Source organism: Eretmochelys imbricata, chromosome 5, assembly GCF_965152235.1.
Source record: "Eretmochelys imbricata isolate rEreImb1 chromosome 5, rEreImb1.hap1, whole genome shotgun sequence".
In the NCBI taxonomy this organism is placed as follows: Eukaryota; Metazoa; Chordata; order Testudines; family Cheloniidae; genus Eretmochelys; species Eretmochelys imbricata.
Window position 1 is genome coordinate 65,610,915 of NC_135576.1, and position 20,065 is coordinate 65,630,979.

General features: G+C 38.7%; 1 protein-coding gene across 10 annotated transcripts in view; it reads left to right on the top strand.

The window, feature by feature from the left end:
- Nucleotides 1-20,065, top strand: part of PPIP5K2 (diphosphoinositol pentakisphosphate kinase 2) — a 95,671-nt gene that overhangs the window by 14,786 nt on the left and 60,820 nt on the right. For 8 of the 10 annotated variants that reach the window (XR_013346167.1, XR_013346168.1, XM_077817262.1 and 5 more), the window contains exons 1-9: nucleotides 963-1,201; nucleotides 1,309-1,422; nucleotides 1,755-2,140; nucleotides 4,256-4,451; nucleotides 5,193-5,283; nucleotides 7,500-7,585; nucleotides 12,811-12,965; nucleotides 13,951-14,052; nucleotides 18,452-18,613. Coding sequence is in view for 8 of the 10 variants with exons in the window: in XM_077817262.1 (XP_077673388.1) it covers nucleotides 1,997-2,140; nucleotides 4,256-4,451; nucleotides 5,193-5,283; nucleotides 7,500-7,585; nucleotides 12,811-12,965; nucleotides 13,951-14,052; nucleotides 18,452-18,613 (936 nt within the window). In the remaining 2 variants the exon portion in view is untranslated. Of the gene's footprint in view, nucleotides 1-962; nucleotides 1,202-1,308; nucleotides 1,423-1,754; nucleotides 2,141-4,255; nucleotides 4,452-5,192; nucleotides 5,284-7,499; nucleotides 7,586-12,810; nucleotides 12,966-13,950; nucleotides 14,053-18,451; nucleotides 18,614-20,065 lie in introns of those variants that run through there. The other 2 variants (XM_077817264.1, XM_077817263.1) reach the window with 2 other exon arrangements.

Below are 20,065 nucleotides of genomic sequence, written 5' to 3' on the forward strand. Positions count from 1 at the left end.
CACTTGTACTTGAGACAGTTTCTTCCCATTAGGCTTTTGGTCTACACTGAGATCCCTGGATGTCTGTATACCTGTTCCCAGGAGAAGACCTCTAAGATAACAGGGACAGTTCAGAAAGTTTCCTCCTATCAGCAATAGTGCTTTATAGACTATCGCCACCTCCCCTTTGAACTCTTATCTAAGTGCTTTCTTCACCATCTCACTCTTAAGTCTTCCTGGTGGCCATCACCTCAGCCAGAAACACTAGTGAGATTCAGGCCCATATAGACACTTTTCCCGGGATAAGATGATGTCTGGGTGTAGGCTTTTTGTGTGTGTTTGGGTTTTTTTCCATTTAAACCATCAACTTCCTGTTTTCTTCTCCAAAGCACCCTGAAATCTGTGAGGAAGTACTTTTATATGTTTTCAGAGTTTGTTTCTTTATTACTTTGACAGGACAAAGTCATTCAAGAAATCACCCTGTTTTTGGCACTGGGGAAGGGTGTGCAAGGTCATGCCAACTCATCCCAGAGATAATTGTTCAGCTCAGTGCATTTCAATCTATTACCAACTGGTAGAAACGCCCTTTCCATCAGGAACTGAGGCCCATTCAACTACAGCCGAGACTACCTCTTTAACATGCCTAAAATATTTGTGTATCTGAGACGTGCAGAGCAGCTATTTGGCACTCAGCCCACATCTTTATCAAACATTATACCCTGGGTTTGGTGATGTGAGCGGTTCTTAGTTAGCTGTAGTTAAGACACAGGACCCGCCTCCTGTTAATTTGGAACTGCTAGCTAGTCTCCATAAGAGGGATCCACATAAAGACTCAGAGAAAGAACAGTTGCTTACTTTACAAGTAATTGTGATTCTTTGTTTTGTCTGTGTGGATCCCAGAAGTTACGGATTACAACAGGGGATTGATCATCTGGGCTCTTTCGTTCTATAGTCAACTGTTTTGGCCAAGTTACTTTGCTGTGCTTCAGATTTCTGCTTAAATGGGCATAATATATGTCTTCATCATAAAAGCATTGAGTCTTTATGTTTATAAACCGCTTTGATACTGAAATGAAAGTCATTGTAAATGTTTACATTTGTGTTTATTTAGTGTAGAAGTAGCATTTATTTTGCAATCTTTTTTTTTAAATGGGCTGGAAAAAATCATGCTGTCAAGTAGAAATATAATTGTTTCTCTGCTACTGCAGAATTTTATTTGAAGGTAGGTCTATTTGCAGAACTTAACTGGCTTTAAAATCTCTAATCATGGTGATTCCCTTTAATTTTTTGGCTAATTTTGTAGAACACCTTTCTTTTTGTCTTTGTTAGTTACATAATGTGATCAGAAAACTGTGTAGTATAAAAGTAGCTGAAGTCAAGAATGGGAGTTAAATTTCTGAACTTCTAAAGAGGATTTTGTTCACTTCTCAAACAAAGGCAGAGGTAAAAAATATTTTCTGCACTTCATCTTTTTCAACCACCCTTCCTGATGGAAAAAAAATCTGCTTTTGACTAATATTTTCCTTTGTTTCATGATTGATTCCTGTGGATCAATGATTAAACTGTGAATCAATCTCAGAAATAACCTTTTCCCCTAAAATACACATTTATTTAAGACTACTTTTAGTCTGTCTTGGAATTTTTAATTATTTTGGCACTTTTTCCTGACCATTTGTGTATTTTTTGCGCCAGATGATAAGTTTGAAAATTGTGATATAAAACAATGGTTCCATGAAACATAACTTTTTTCAGGAATTGTTTGTTCTTTCCTTTAGGATAAAAGATTGCCCTCTCAGAGAAACTTAACCTATGGGGTTTTGTTGGAGCAACAACTCAATGAACTGATGATAGCAGTTAAAGTGCATTTGGCAGCTGACTTTGTCACAGTAACAAGTGACTGCAAGAAGTGACAAACTGCAAAGGATTTGTATGTTCCCTGGCTACGGAGAATATGCACAGTATCTCAGCTATTGGAGTGGCTGTAGTTTCAACATAGATCAGTTTAGTGCTTGTAAAGATGTCTGTTAGTGCAACAGAGAGTGACCCTCCTAGGTTCTTTGTGGGTGGCGAAGATGGAGATGAATTATTGGATTCATCCAGATCTGTCAACTTCGATCATTTCTATGACCATGCAGAAGAGGAGGATGAAGAGTATGATTCTGTAAGTACTGTAGGAAAGTGTCTTTTTTTTTTTTTTGTAAGGTATAGTTAATGGCGTTACTTGAAAATACTGAACGCAGAGAAATATTCTTCTCAGAATTTACGGGTACTGTGCTCATAATATGCATTAGGAGTTTGATTCTGTTAGTTGCTGAGGCATTAGACTCAACCCAGCAAAATATTTGAGCACATGCTTAACTTAAATCATGAGTAGTCTACTAAATTCAAAGTTAAGCACGTGCTTAAGTGCTTTGGTCAGTTGGAGCCAGGTAGCTCAGAATCTTGCAGGACTGAGTCCTTTGTGCAACATGTAGAAATAAAGGCATCAATAAAAATAACATGACTTTATGGTCTTAGAATAAGTATGCCTACTAGCATATTTGTAGCTACTTTCTGTTGCTGCTACAGGACTCTTATTAGGTCTTCATCAGTGTAGTATAAAAGTACCTACTCAGATTACTTTAAAAAGATGGGGTCTTAATGGCTGCTGTTGGTAAGTCAAGATATTAACCCAGAGAAAAAATATTTTTATAAAAATACTTGAATTTAGAAAATCACTGATTAAGGTCCTTGTTTCAGCTTTAATATGAAATCATGTTATATGAAGAAAGTCACATGCTAATAAACTCTAAAAAAAAAAAATTCTGAATTTTTTTTCCCTTGTATGTTGCTTCAAGGTCACATATGTGCAATTTTCTGGTGCTACAAGTTTGTCCGTAAGCAAGTACTCAGCCTCTGAAATCTTGCAATTTAATTTACATTGTACTGTACTGTGCTTCTAAAGCAGTGATCTAAAATTGATACTTGGGTGATCGTATGGTCACTCATGATTATCATGGTAGGGTAGTGGATGGAAAATAAGTAAGATTTTTTTCATTCCCTCAATTATTCCTCATTTTCCAGTAATTGACAGCCACCTTTCCACTCTCCTGTTGTTTATTACACTGGTCTCTAGAAACTCACACAAGGAAGTAGGTTTATTTTATTTTTATTTATTTAAAGCATCAATAGATGGTCTTTCAGAAGGTTCTGAGCTTGGAGTTACAGTTGGTGTATTTGCTAACATCTTAGCTTGACTGATATAGCAGTTCTTGCTTTGCAGTCCATCTAAATTATTATGCTATAACTCTTTAAAACTACAGTTCATAGCTCAGCCTTTGCTTCAAAATAATACTAGCAGATGCATAACTTCTGACTTCTACAGGAAGTGGTCACTAGACTACATTTTCATTGATTGTGGGCATGTTTGCTTATAAGCTAAGCACAATAAACTGTTAATGAATCATAAGGCTGCACAGTTAAAATCTATTTGGAAATGCAAACTAAGCATCCAATAGCATTTGATAGCTTGGACTGTATTGGCTTTTCATATATTTGTGGTATACATTAAGAAAAAGTTGTACACTACGCATTTAAATAAATCCACTTAAAATCGTCACATTTTCTTATCTCTAAAAAATTTGCTTTCCTCTTTTGCTGTTTGAAAGATCCACTGAAAAAAGGAGAAACCAATATAAAGAGAGAGTGTGAAACTGTCTATACAGGAAGTGTTGTGACATGCACAAAGTAAACAGGAAAACTAGAGATTTTTCTCTAATCTGTTACAATAATCCTACTTTACTTGTAACAATAGTGTGTAATAAAATAAAAGGAGGTTTGGAGCTTCTAGGTATGTCTAAATTATTTACATTAATTTCCAAGGGATTCTTCTGCATAATCTCATTTGGGTTTTGACATTCACTGCTCAGTTTTTGATTCTCTCAAATTTGTGCCTGAGAAAAGGACCCATAACAATATTCATAAGTGTGCGATAGTGCACCTGAACTGGTAAAGAATTATTGCAACACCAGTACTGCTGACAGTTTGTCAGGTCATTCTTCACGTGACAATAGTAAGGCAAATTGTTAAACACTGTTTTTTCTGAACATCTAATATTGCAAATTGCTAGATGATGGTTTAAAAGTAAAATCTACAAATGTTGGACTGAAATATAACGTCCCTGTTAATTGACTAGTAAAGCACTTATTGTACGCTGGGAATACTTAATCACTTTCACTACCACCACAAACAAAAAAAACCCCAAACCACTAACTCTTAACTTTATTTTTTGTGTTAGCCACCAGAAAGGCTGATTGTGGTTGGGATATGTTCCATGGCAAAGAAATCCAAGTCCAAACCAATGAACGAAATTCTGGAACGCCTCTCCATGTTTAAGTACATCACAGTGGTAATATTTGAAGAGGATGTCATTTTGAATGAACCTGTAGAAAACTGGCCTTTATGTGACTGTCTCATTTCTTTTCATTCTAAAGGTAAAGCTTTTCAAGTAGTAACATGAACCTCTAACTTCATTTTAGACTTTTTTTTTAAATTCTTTTATTTGAATGTTTAGCCTAATTACAAGTTTCTAGGGCTTTTTGTTTGGGGTATTTGAAAAATATTAACATCACAATTATAATATTTTAAACCCAGCTTTTAGTATTTCCGTTATTACAGTATTTAAATATTACTGTATTAAATTGTTTGGGATCATCTAGTCTGGTGTGGCTTTTGAAATCTAATGGCTGACCTTGCAAATAACATTTACTTATGAAGCTATCAGATGTACTTGTTCACCTCAGCCCAGTAAGCACAGGACCATTCTCACTTAAAGAAATACTTCTGTACATCTCTTGAGGAATCTTGCTCTATAAACAACTTTCATTTTGGATAGTCACATCCCTCTACCTTTTCCCTCTGTATACTGGCAAAATACCAAATTATTCAGTGACTGGAGACGTAGAACATAGTTTTCTAATGGTTGGAACAAAAGGGCAAGGAGCCAGAGGAAAAGAGTTTTCTGGTAGTCTAATTTGATTTACTGGGTTACTAGGCTACTCTGACTTTTGTGCTTAGGTCAATTCAGCTATAGATCACACTGATTAAAACAAAAATAAAAAAACCTCTACTCATTCAGGTCATATGTATAATATTGAAATTTGGGTTTTTTTTAGCCAAATACTTAAACATGGCACTAGTAAGTTAATATATATTCCTTAATAAACCTTATTTAGGATTTCCACTGGACAAAGCAGTTGCCTATGCAAAACTCAGGAATCCGTTTGTAATCAATGACTTGAATATGCAGTATCGCATACAAGATAGGTAAGTAATAACTACAAATCAGATATAAACCACTTCAGCTCTATTTTGCTGAAAATCAGCAAATAAAATAAGTATTTAAGACTGAAATACTGGAGATATGTAATATCTCAATCATCACAATGACAACACCAATATGTGCATCATTCTAGAGTAGACATTTGACAGTATCTCAAGTGTGTGTGTGTGTGTGTGTATATATGTGTGTATATATATATATATATATATATATATATATATATATATATATACACACATATTCTTATGTTCTTACATACATGTAGAAGACAATAAATTACAAAACAAATGACTAGTAAATAATAAATAGGTGTATCTTGTTGACCGTAATCTGGTATTGGACTGTACTTCCTTTGGTCAATACTTTAGAATTATTTATCACTTTATGTTGCGGTATCTCTTAGAGACCTGGTCTAGGTCAGGACCTCATAGTGCTAGGTTCTGTACAAACATATAGTAAATGACAACTCCTGCCTCAAATTGTTTACAGTCTGAAAGTAAATCTAGAATGGAGTAAGGGCGGTGCCTTTCTCAATTTGGAAAGATTTAGCATATAGTGGGTACTACTGCGGTCGAAATAGTAATTGCAAGTTATCTCGCTTAGGTATGTCCCTACTGTCCTTCCCTTACCCACATCAGTTGAGTCTGTGAAGCAAGCAGTGAGATCCTGATGAGTTTTTAAAATTAATTAAATGAGTTTAATTTTTTTTACTTTCAACTTTGTTCTGTGTAATTGAGCTGTAGCTCACGAAAGCTTATGCTCAAATAAATTGGTTAGTCTCTAAGGTGCCACATGTTACTCTGAAACCAGTCTCAAAGTATTATTCCATGAGCATTTCATTTTGTCGTTGCACAAGACACTTAGTGACAAACATTGAAAGATATTAGCAAGGGTCGGGGCCAGACCACGTGTTTCCCAGAAGCCGCAGCATGGCCCCCCTCTGGCTCCTATGTACTCCAGTGGGAGCTGCAGGGGCGCTGCCTGCAGATGAGGCAGCATGCAGATCTGCCCTACCGTGCATAGGAGCCAGAGAAGGGACATGCCACTGCTTCCAGGAGCCACTTGAAGTAAGAGCCGCTCGGAGCCTGCACCCCCTGAGTCTCTCCCCGAGCCCCAACCCCTTGTCCCAGCCCTGATCCCCCTCCTGCTCTCCAGATCCCTCGATCCCAGCCTGGAGCACCCTCCTGCACCCCAAACCTCTCATCTTCAGCCCCACCCCAGAGCCTGCACCCCCAGCCGGAACCTGCACCTCTTCCCGCATCCGTGCTCCAGCCCTGATCTCCCTGCAGCCCTCCGAACCCCTCGGTCTCAGCCCAGAGCATTCTCCTACACTCCAAACTCCTCATCCCAAGCCCCACCCCATAGCTCGCTCTCCAACCCCAATTTTGTGAGCATTGATGGCCCATCATATGATTTCTATTTCCCGATGTGGCCCTCGGGCCAAAAAGTTTGCCCACCCCTGTATTAAACAGATGAGTCTCACTGACATGCACAGAGAAGTTAGCTATGTCCCAAAAAGTCAGCTATTACAGTTCATATACTATTTTATACTTATGTACAACATTATTTGTCGAGTTCATGTGGTTTATTTGCTAAGTTTTTATCTAAAAAACTTATACAAAGCAAAAGCCTGTTCAGATGTTAGTGTTCCGAGTCCCCATTGTCATCCAAAGTATCTTCCCTGTCTGCATCACGAGCTGGAGAAGAGTTCTGGGTAGCTCAAAAGCTTGTCTCTTTCACCAACAGAAATTGGTCCAATTAAAGATATTATCTGACCCACGTTTTCTCTTTCCATCATGAAAAGCTAATATTAACAAATGAATAGTATAGAAACACTGGAGCCTTTTGTATAGTTAAAAAAAAAAAAAAAAGTAAAATTTCAAACACAACAGTAGTTGCAACAATGCACAAGCATTTCAACAAATTTGGAATTGCACTTGCATTGAATAAGTCTCTCCGTACTCTGCTGGTCCAGTCTTGTGACAAGCTAAAAATGTTGGTATTGCAATTTGCACTGGTTCAGTGACATTGGTGTGAAGTGCAACTGTCTAAATAGACATCCCTTAAAGCACTGTGTACGTGAACAGAGTACCATGATAGTTATTATATAAAGTAAGCTTTGTGTTTCATGAACTATAAAATGTAAAAATGGTTCGAACTTTGTCGCTTTGGTTGGATAACTTTTGTGCTCTTCTTTTAGGAGAGAAGTGTATAGCATCCTCAAAGCTGAAGGCATTTTACTTCCTCGTTATGCAATTCTGAACCGTGATCCAAACAATCCCAAAGGTAACAGATTTTCTTAACTTTCTTATTAAGGTCCTATTTTTACAACTTGGAATATTTTGTTAAACATTTTGAATAGTAACCTTTAACTTACTGAACCCTCTGCTTCCCTGCACCCACTTCTGTGCCCCTTGCCTTTAATTCAGTCAATGACTTCCTGCTCATTGCAAGGGGGAAGGAGATGGGGAGGAGCAGATGCTTACAGCAAAAGTTCCCTACAAAATGTAGTTTGTAACTTTGCTATGGAGATGCTTCTAACTTTTGGACTTGCCATGGTCCATCAGAAGCAGTCCCATCCTGAATAACTTTACCAGTCTGGCTGGTTGGTCTCCCTCTGCCCAGTATAATGAGACCACAGAAGGCACAGGATACTGGGAGACAGTAGGAGGAGCTAATATTTTGAGCTGGCTGAGGGCTGTCGTTCTGAAGCATGCTAGGGATGAATTGGTACCAAGGAGCCTGCACAGACAATGTGTTAACGCGTCAACAGACTTACAACAAAGATGTTGCTCCTGGGCTAAAAGGGTCAACATCAACAGTTATGGCAAATATGCAAATAACTTCATAATGAAACCAGGCTGTCCAAGCTTCTATTGATCTAACTAAGGTATCTGAACGCTACACAGTCTAATGTATTTATACTCACAACACACCTGTCAGGCAGGAAAGTGCTACTATTTATTTTTTACAGATGGGAATTGAAGTACAGAGACTGTATTTAATTAAATAAATACTGCTGGGAATTTTGTGATTAAGAGGCACTTAATTTCCCAGATATAGATAGGATGACAAATGCCACAGTACGAGTAATAGGGCCTAGATTTTCCTTAATGTGATAGCTGACAGATTTCGACACCAAATAGTCACCAAACCAACAAGAGGTGATGCCATTTTAGATTTTGTATTGATGGATAGTTGAGGACCTCATAGAAGAACTCGTGGTTGGAGACAACCTTGGTTTGAGGGATCATGAACTAATTCAGTTTAAACCAAATGGAAGGAGAAACAACAATAGGTCTGCAACTAGGGTTCTTGATTTCAAATGGGAAAACTTTTAAAAATTAAGAGAATTAGGGAAGTGGACTGTACTGTACTGGAGAACTTAAGGATCTGAATGTGGAGGAGGCTTGGAATTACTTTAAGTCAAGGTTGCAAAAGCTATCGGAAGCCTGCATCCCAAGCAAGGACAAAAAATTCATGGGGAGAGGTTGCAGAGCAAACTGGATGAGCAAGCATCTCAAACAGTTGATTAAGAGAAAGCAGAAAGCCTACAAGGAGTGGAAGATGGGATGAATTAGCAAGGAAAGCTACCTCTTGGAGATCAGAAAGTGTAACTGTCTGGCTGGTGGTTCTTGCTGACATGCTCTGGGTCCAACTGATCACCATATTTGGGGTTGGGAGGGAATTTTCTCCCTGGATTAAATTGGCACAGATTTTGGGTGGGTTTTTTTGTTTGTTTTGGTTTTTTTGCCTTCCCCTGCAGCATGGGTCACTTGCAGTTTAAAGTATAGTAAATGGATTTTCTGTAATCCATTTACTATAATCTTTATATCATGATTTGAGGACTTCCGTAACTCAGCTAGATGTTAGGGGTCTATTATAGGAGAGGGTGGGTGAGGTTCTATGCCTGTAGTATGCAGGAGGTCAGACTAGATGATTTTGATGGCTCTTTCTGTCCTTAAAGTCTGAGTCCTTGAGAGGCAGTCTTGAAAATTCACTCTGCTTAAGATCGTTGCATTGGAATCCGATTTATATATTGTTTGGTTTTTTAAAAAAACCAGAAGTTTCTTCCTCACTAGAAGTGCAAATCTCAGTGCATCCTTAACTGCGTATCGGCCTACTGATGATTCCCTAATACTTTAAAAAAAAATGTATCAAATTTTAGTTTTTATGTAAATCTTGTAAGATGTTATAGCTAAAACTGAGAGAGAATCCATGAAAAAAGGGTTTAGGGAACTTTGGGATTGAGGGAAATTCCACAGTTGTGTTCCCTGAAAATAACTAATTTCCTCTTTTGCGGGGGGGGGGGAAGGGGGGGGGAGTTGAATGGTCTGTCATAAAAACTGGAAAAACTATGAAGTTTTGAAGGCAAGCTGAGAGCATAGGTCAGAATTTTCCAAAATTATCGGTAATTTTAAAGTAAAACATTAAGTGCCTCAAGCACTTTCAGTTGATTTTCAGTGAAGTATAAATCACTTTTGAAAACAGGGCTTGGGCTCATAAGTTAATGAGGCATTTTTGGAAAATTGTACCCATTGGTACCTCAAAATTTGGAAGCTTAACTTGACTCCTGTTAGAGACCTGAATTTCAAAAAGTTCATAGTACCCCAGATTAGAAACTGTTAAAATAATACAATGGGACAGTCGAACTTCAGACTTGGTGTAACAAAATATAACACAGCTAGACGGACAGGAGTTAGAGCATTAAGATAACCCGGCAAAAGCTAGTGGAAAGTATAATTTTTTTGTTAATGTTGTGTGTGTATATAGACTCAGTATTTCATGTCACTGCAATAGAAAGTCATAAAAGGATTTGAATGAGGAGAGACTATGGCCTGGTATCTTACCTCAGGAAAGGCATTTCTCATATAAGGGCAGCTTGAAAGAAAATGGGATATTTGAAGTGGACTAATGGATATTGAGACTGGTATCACTAAGTTGGTTTGGCAGGAAGGCTATTAGAGACCCATTTTTGGAGAAATGGATGTCCCTTGCCTACTAGGTCTTAATCACATTTATAGTAGAGACATTGAACCTGGATCCTTCTAATATATATGGACAAATATTCTCACACCTAATGTTGCCAGGAGAGGGAAGAAGGAATGAAGATGTAAATATAGCTGTGATAGCCATAAATGAAACAATCTTACTTCAAGAATAATTCATAAAGTCACTTACTTACATCATCCATTTAACTATTGAAGTCTCTTTGTTGCCCCCCTTTTTATTGTGTATTGCATTTGAGTCCAGTACAGGCACTCACTTTCATCAGATTCTAGCTCTTGTATCATAAACTTTTTAAAATACAAACCACAGCCAGGAAATTGCACACGGCCTGCTTAAGCAAATATTGTAGCTGGCTGGACTTTGTGCAATAGGCAACTTGAAAAAAGTGAACTCAATTCAGTTAGAAATTGCAATACAAGGTACTGAAAGTTTGCCAAGTGTTTCTGTATCCATTATGATGCAGTCTTACAGTTTATTCCATTAATAGATACTTAGTTTCAGAGATTTTAAGATTTTTGTATTTTTAATTTCATTGGTGGTAGAATTGTAGCATGCTATATAAGTTATCTCAAAAATCTGAATTTCTATCTAAGGGTTAGTTTTTAATTTAATATATGGCAGTGAACATGGTTGGTTTGAGATGATTAAACAGACACTTTGGGACAGATCATTCATAAAAATAGTACAATATTTGAAACGGAACAGAATTATTTCTTGAGGTTATGTACAAGGATATGCATCTTCTTGAGGTAAGAGGGTGAGGGGAGAGATGCTAAGGTGAAGAAAACATTGATATGCCAAGGCTGGCTCTGCCCAGTGTGGAAGGATGTGACAGTGATGGCTTCTTTCCCTGTTCCGTAATACCAAGGGGATTGTTATGAGCAGGTGTTTCAGAATAGAGGCTGGCGCTCTCTCTCCCTGAAATTGAGGGACTGAGGCAAGCAGAGTGGATTAAAAAAAGATCGGTGATTTAAAAATCTTTTTTTAATAGCATTTTTTGTTAAAATACAATAGTTTTCTTTTAAAACTTTTCAATTAAATTTGAAACTATCATAACTCACATTAAGAACGAAACTTGCTATAATTTATTAAAAAATCGTTAAAGTACAATGGAAAAAATCAGGCAATACATGTTTGTCGCCAAAGTTTTAAAAGACAGACCAGTGAACTTGTGGAATTCGCTGGCTAAGCATGTGGAACCAGTGTTTGTTGAAGCCCTGGACTTGACTTTGGTAGCAGTAGCTTCTTCTGCAGGCTCAGAGAATATTTTCTTTATTCAGTTTATTCAACTAGTTGAGTTCAGCGACTAGTTAATCAAATGTTGAGAATCCGATTGGGAGCTGAAAAAGTAGGAAAGCTTATTTTTCTCTTCCACTATATGAATAAAAATGAAGTTTAGAGGATGAGATCTATTAGTTCTAAAATCTGGAAGGACATGGTTACCAGAAGCAGTCAGTTCAGTTCACTAACTATTGGTAATACATCCTTTTTTTTAAAAACAGATCAGTTTTAAATGTAAAACATGTTTTGAAAAACTCCTTCTTCTTATGTATCATGCACATTTAAGGTAGTTTTATTTAACAAATAAACAATTTTAAAATGCTAGTTTTATACCTTTTTAATTGAATTCAAGTTTCCATCCACAAATGACAAATCATGAATAGAAAATCAATCTAGTACATAAGAAATGTATCATTCACCATTTTCTGCCTTAGTAAATGGATCAATTAAGCACCTGAATAAATGTATGTTCAATTATATAATTGCTTAAATAAATGTGTATAGGTAGCAAAAAGAAGTACTAAATTACACCAACCATTGGGAATCTGCCTTTCTTTAGGAAAATAATGTACAAAGGCAAAATGTGATTAAAATTGGTGATTTAAATCAAAGTTTCATATATGCTCATTTAACTCACAATTAAATTGCTTTGGTTTAAATCACTCCACACAGGAAGCAGGGGTGGTAGAGATGCTGGTGCGTTCTTTCTCTGTGCCTAAATGGTGCTTGTAAGTTACTGTTGCACTGAGAAAGTACTTCCCAGTGACCCGCAGGGAAGAAACACAGATACTCCCCAGCCAAAGTGAGTTCCCTTCCTGCACCAATACGGATGGCAGAGAGCTGCTAAGTTATGGAGAGGAGGGTGATGAGCAGGCAACAGTGCACCAAAGTTCACTGGTTAAGTGTTTTAGGGCTGGGCTGAGCCCAGCACTGATTGAATTGAATAGAATAGAGTAGAGGCCCATCCCCAGTTTGTAGCAGGGAGATTTTCTGGTGCCAAATCTGGATCTGTTCTTAGTACTTCCTTCCTTGAATAACTGCTCCAAACATGATTTATAAGAACTTAAATTGGTGATTCCATTTCAATAGTTCAATATTTTTCTTGTCTTAAACTGAAGACTAAAGATATTAATTAATTTTTTTTGAAAGTGAGCAGTTGTGACTTTTATTGTATACTGTTACCACATGATATCGTCTTTAATTTATGCTCATTTCTCTAGAATGCAATTTGATTGAAGGAGAAGACCAGGTGGAGGTGAATGGGGAAGTTTTCCAAAAGCCATTTGTAGAGAAGCCAGTGAGTGCCGAGGACCACAATGTATACATTTATTATCCAACATCTGCTGGCGGTGGAAGCCAAAGGCTTTTTCGAAAGGTGCGGAAATTGCCACACTTAAATTATTTAAAAATGTTTTTGTACTGAATGAGTGTAATCTTGGTTCTATTATAGTGACTTAAAAAAACCTGAAACCCCAAAATATTTTTGGAGAATCTGATGCAAATCTATACAAACCAGAATCAAAAGACCAAATTCTCTAGCAGAGGTATGGCCTTTGTACCACAGAAGTTGTATGAAAAGGGTCTGTAATCTACCTACAGATGCTCAGCAGACGATTTTCTTAACATAGAGGAGGTCCGCTAGGATATCCACACTGCAACCAGGGTCTGCTTCTCTGCCCACCATCTTGTGCATATGAATGGATTTATTTTCAAGAATACAAGTTGCCTAATATAGTGGTGGTTTAAACTAAACTGATGAGAGAACATACACAAACTCCTCTTAATGAGGTTGTTGAATTTTCACCTCAAATACTTGAACAGGTTGGAACTGAAGCTGTTATAGAGATCTGTTGACCTGAATCTGTTGACTAAAACAAGGTTCTTTCTAGTGACAATGCATTCCTACTAACTTTTGATTAATTAAAAAGTCATTGCAATTAACAGTGAGGATGCATACTGAGGTTGGATGTAATGTAACTTTGTGTATAGCCTAAATGTTGTACTGTGTAATTTCAGAATCTGTGCCCTTAATTTGGTAGTGCTGCAGTATATTAGCACAGAGGTAGCATGGTACCATTTTATGGTAAAGAAGTACTCAGTCATTTGGGAAACTTTTATTTAATATTTTCAACCTCTATTAAATAGATATGACTTCATAGTCAAGTCTTGAGATAGTTTAATGTATTTGTATTGATAAAGCCTTCCTTTGTGGAATATGTTTAGTTAGTTCTCCATAAAACCAGGAGGGGGAGGGAAATTGTGGAAGAAGAGACAGAAATAAGCTCTGAGAGTGTGCATATTTAAGGAAGTGAAAAGGTCTATCTTAAAGAGAGGCTTTAACAGAAAAATATTTGTTTCAGATTGGCAGCAGGAGCAGTGTTTATTCACCTGAAAGCAATGTGAGAAAGACGGGCTCATACATTTATGAGGAGTTCATGCCTACAGATGGCACCGATGTAAAGGTATGAAAACCGCATATTCTGATTTCTATTTAGAACAGTCAAATATTCCAAGACCTTTGGCAGTTTTTGAGATGAAAATGTGTCTTGTGGGGTGGCAGAGCGCAGGCAGGCTCAGACTTTGGTCCCCCCTTGTGGGGGTTGTGTAGTAATTTTTGTTGTCAGAAGGGAGTCATGGTGCAATGAAGTTTAAGAATTATTAGTATTAGGAATTATTAGTTAGTAGTAGTAGTAGTAGACATTAGAGGAGTATTAGTATATTTTAATAAACTATGACTAATTATAAATGTACACTGCTTTGGAGAAAATACACTAACAGTACATTGTTAATGCATTATCTATAGGGTTTTTTTAGTTCATTTTCTTTATATATTTAGTTTTTATTAATTTAGATTTAAAATGAGTATAAAAGACTAGGCATTCTTGCATTATTATTAATAAAATCCCAGCAGCGTTACAGTAATTATTTCAGCAGGAACTCAGCCAGTCACCTACAGAATTTCCTTCCCTTCATTGTATGGGGAATAGATCCTGGAAAGACACCAAATTCATGTTATTTTGGACCATGGGAGGGATCAAGTTCCAGAGTCTCTGAGCCCTTGCTGTGAATGCCCTACCAACAACCCCCTCTTATAATGAAGGAGAGATCCTGCTTGGACACTTTGGTTGCCCACAACTGTGGCAGTATGGCATGTGGAGAGGCAATCTTTCAGGTAGGCCTAGTCCCAGGCTAGGTAGAACTTTATGGGTCATAACCAACATCTTAAACTCCACCTAGAGACCAGTAGGAAGATGGTGCAGTGCAGATCCTAGAGTACTGATCTTGTATACTCCCAGTGAGATGCCTTACTCGGTAAGCAAGCTGCTGCATTGTACACCATTGTCACTCTTCAAATGTTTTTAAGGTGTAGTCCCATATGGAACACATTGCAGTAGCTAATCTTGAGGTTATGAAAGCCTGCATCAGAGCCACCTAGCCAAACACAGATGGTAAAAGGCGGCCTGGGTTGTAATACAACCAAACAGAAGTTGGGGGTCTAAAATTAACCCTAAGCTGCAAACTCTCATAACTAATGTCTGTATTCCAACAATTAGAGGGACAGATGTTACCTCCACCATCTCATCCAGTTACTTCCCCAACTCTGCTAGGTTGAGCTTTAGCCAGCACACCGTCATCCATTCTCTAATCTCAGTTAGACACTGGCTGAGCTACTGAATCTCATCAGATGTGATGGAGACATACAGTTGGGTATCATCAGCAAGTTGCAAACACCATGCCTCATGCTTTCTAAAAACCTCATATACACAGTGAACAGCTGACAGAATGGAACCGTGCCGGAGCCATACCTGAGAATTCTTTGGGAAGAGGAGAAATTGCCCACAACAATCTGTTGACATCTTGGAGAGAAAAGAATAAAGCTATTGAAGACAGAGTAGTCCTGACAAGTAACACCTCGCTATGATCAATGGTATCAAAGGCAGCTGATAGAAGTAGTAGTAGTACCTGTATAGACACCTGATCTTCATCCAGGAGGAGATTATTGACCACTGAAGTCTGTGCCAAAGCCATGCCTGTACCTAGTGTGACAACGGCCTAGGAGGTCAAAGACCTCTAGATACAGCGAGAGGTATCTCACCACAACCTTCTCCTGGGAAAGATGTGATAATAGTCAATAATTAGATTGTTAGTGTTAAGCGATGACTTCTTGAGTAAATGTGATGGAGTTAATTTTGGAATTAATTGAGTTTTGGAATTAATTGAGAAACTTAACAGTAACAAGTTGCCAGCACTAGGTGGCATTCACCCAAGAGTTCTGAAAGAACTCAAATGTGAAATTGCGGAACTGTTACCTATGGTTTGTAACCTGTCCTTTAAATCAGCTTCTGTACCCAATAACTGGAAGATAGCTAATGTAATGCCAATATTTAAGAAGGGGTCTAGAGGTGATCCTGGCAATTAGACCAGTAAGTCTAATGTCAGTACTGGGCAAATTTAGTTGAAACAATAGTAAAGAATAAAATTGTCAGACACATAGAAGAACATAAATTGTTGTGCAAAAGTCAACGTGGTTTCTGTAAAGGGAGATCATGTCTTCCTAATCTATTAGTTCTTTGAGGGGGGCAACAAACATGTGGACAAGGGGGATCCAGTGGACATAGTGTACTTAGATTTCCAGAAAGCCTTTGACAAGGTCCCTCACCAAAGGCTCTTACGTAAATTAAGTTGTCATGGGATAAGAGGGAAGATCCTTTCATGGATTGAGAACTGGTTAAAAGACAGGGAACAAAGGGTAGGAATAAATGGTAAATTTTCAGATTGGAGAGGGGTAACTAGTGGTGTTCCCTAAGGGTCAGTCCTAGGACCTATCCTATTCAACTTATTCCTAAATGATCTGGAGAAAGGGGTAAACAGCGAGGTGGCAAAGTTTGCAGATGATACTAAACTGCTCAAGATAGTCAAGACCAAAGCAGACTGTGAAGAGCTTCAAAAAGATCTCACAAAACTAAGTGATTGGTCAACAAAAATGGCAAATGAAATTTAATGTGGATAAATGTAAAGTAATGCACACTGGAAAAAATAACTCCAACTATACATACAATATGATGGGGGGCTAATTTAGCTACAACTAATCAGGAGAAAGATCTTGGAGTCATTGTGGATAGTTCTCTGAAGACGTCCGTGCAGTGTGCAGTGACAGTCAAAAAAACAAACGGGACGTTAGGAATCATTAAAAAAGGGATAGAGAATAAGACGGAGAATATCTTATTGCCCTTGTATAAATCCATGGTTCATCCACATCTTGAATACTGTGTACAGATGTGGTCCCCTCATCTCAAAAAGGATATACTAACATTAGAAAAGGTTCAGAAAAGGGCAACTAAAATGATTAGGGGTTTGGAACAGGTCCCAAGTGAGGAGAAATTAGAGGCTAGAACTTTTCAGCTTGGAAAAGAAGAGACTAAGGGTGGATATGATTGAGGCATATAAAATCATGAGTGGTGTGGAGAAAGTGAATAAGGAAAAGTTATTTACTTGTTCCCATAATATAAGAACTAGGGGCCACCAAATTGAATTAATGGGTAGCAGGTTTAAAACAAATAAAAGGAAATTCTTCTTCACTCAGCACACAGTCAACCTGTGAAACCCCTTGCCTGAGGAGGTTGTGAAGGCTAGGACTATAACAGGGTTTAAAAGAGAACTGTATAAATTCATGGAGGTTAAGTCCATTAGTGGCTATTAGCCAGGATGAGCAAGGAATGGTGTCCCTAGCTTCTGTTTGTCAGAGGGTGGAGATGGATGGCAGGAGAGAGATCACTTGATCATTACCTGTTAGGTTCACTCCCTCTGGGGCACTTGGCATTGGCCACTGTCGCCAGACAGGATACTGGGCTGGATGGACCTTTGGTCTGACCCAGTATGGCCATTCTTGTATTCTAAATGCCACACTACAGCTTCCTTCAAAGTAATAGGCAGCCTGCCAGCTCTCAGGGGCATTAACAGTCTCTAAAAATAAAGGACCCAGTACTTTCCTATTGGCTTTACCACTCAGGAAGGACATATATGCAAAATACAGGTTTTGGTATGAAGTTCTCTCAGTACCTCAGCAAGTATTAGTGGCTGAAATTCTAGCAGAGAAGACAAGGCCCTTTTTCTCGCAAGACCAAACTCTGCCACCACAGAAGCACCCCTAATTTGATCAGTTTTGTCTGCAAAATATCAAGCAATTTCCTCACAACAGGAGGTACTTGGACTAGCTCCCAAGCTGAGATAGTTTGGTAAAACCAGACATTTTACCACTCCAAAAAATAAAATAAAATAAAATAAAATCTGCTGTCTGAGACTTTGCAGGTCCTATGGTGGAGGAAGAGAACTTATTCTTTGTTTCCTGTACTGCCACAGCATATGTGTTTGATCAATTGTAACATAAATGTTTTGGGTTTTTTAAGGCTTAACACAAGACCTCCACCACTGGTGCTCTAGCCATCTTCCTTCCTGCTTTGTTTGTCACTGATAATCCATCAGGCTGGATGTCCTGTGAGCACAAAACAAAGAGGGAGCCTAGAAGCCACCCCATCATTGGTTAGGAGCATTATCTAATTTGCAGTGAGTGTCTCTGACAGGATGCTGTTAAGAGCTTAAAACTGGGTTCTATGGAAACCAGCACCCTGGTCACTTAACCACAGTTCCCTATGTGTTCTAAAAGTGTAGTTAAGGTGTAAGGGAACACTTACACCTGCTGGTGTGCTGTAGATTGAAGGTTGGCCTGTAGTTGGCCACACAGTAACTTGCGGTGTACACAAGCCCTAGTAATGTTTTTGGACGTGTGTATGCAGCTACGTGATTTGAACTTGACATAAACTCAGTGTAACTAAGTTAATAAATTCTAATTTTTAAATAAAGGTGTACACAGTAGGTCCAGACTATGCACATGCTGAAGCGAGGAAGTCCCCAGCTTTGGATGGCAAGGTAGAACGAGACAGTGAAGGAAAAGAAGTGAGATATCCAGTCATCCTGAATGCAAGAGAGAAGTTGATTGCTTGGAAAGTATGCCTTGCATTTAAGGTAAACAGACCACTTACTAGCTGATCAAATGTGTAGTACTAATTGTTTACTGTGTGAAAATTCTGTTAGTGCTCATAAACAGAGGTATTATTGTTAGAGATCTCCTGGGATGGAAAAAGAAATTGCACTCACGTTTTTTTTCCCCCCCTAATCTGGTGGACTTCCCCTGTTTTTAAATAATTAGTTTTTTAATATTCTTACTGCATACTGTCAGAGGAAAACCTATTCTACTGCAACATCTTCATAAGTTGCTCTGTCTATGCTGGAAAGAAGGCAGAGTACCACAAGAACTGAGACACCAACATCATCAGTCTATAAAAACAGGGGTGACAAGAGTGACTGTAACAACTATCATGGCATTTCCCTTCTTAGCATTATGGGAAAAGCTTTTGCCCAAATTGTCCCAAATAGACTTCAGACCCTTGCAGACAAAATCTATCCCGAATCACGGTGCGGCTTCACAGCTGAAAGATCTACTATTGACATGATCTTCTTGCTGAGACAATTACAAACAAAAAAAAAAAAGAACAAAAAAAGCCACTTTACATAGCCTTTGTCGATCTCACGAAGGCTTTTGACCTTGTCAGTAGAGGCGGACTATTTACGCTTCTAGAAAAGATTGGATTACCCCCCCGCAAGCTCTCAAGCATGATTTGATCCTTCCATGAAAACATGTATGGCATAGTTCAATACAACAGCTCAGTCTGGGAGGCTTTCCAGATACGTAGTGGAGTTAAGCAAGGTTGTGTACTTGCCCCAGCTCTGTTTGGGATCTTCTTCTCCTTGCTACTGAAACAAGCTTTTGATTTCTCAACTGAGGGAATCTTCTTGCACTCAAGATCTGATGGGAAGCTGTTCAATCTTGCAAGACTCAGATTTAAAACCAAGACTTGGGAGGCCCTTATCCAACACCTCCTCGCTGATGACGCAGCAGTGACAGACCACACAGAAACTCATCTCCAAAACCTTATGGATGTTTTTTCCAAAGCCTGCCAAGACTTTGGGCTTACCATAAGCCTAAAAAGGGTTAATATAATGCTCCAAGGAGTTGAGGAAGCACCCTCCTTCAAGATCAACAACTATGAACTTGAAGTGGTGAACAAGTTCACATAGCTGGGGTCCACTATCACAGTCAACCTTTCACTTGGAATGGAACTCAACATCCACATGGGAAAAGCCACCACAGTGTCTATACCGGGGTCTCAAACTCAAATGACCAGGAGGACCACATGAGGACTAGTACATTGGCCCGAGGGCCGCACCACTGACCACCCACCCACACCCCACTCCACCAGCCCTGCCCCTACTCCACCCCTTCCGTGAGGCCCTGCCTCTTCCCACCCCTTCCAACCCCTTCCCGGAAATCCCCACCCCAACTCCGCCCCCTCCCTGCCCCCAGGGAGGCTCAGGCAGGGGGTCGGGGTGGGGCAGGGGGTCAGGGTGCAAGGTGCC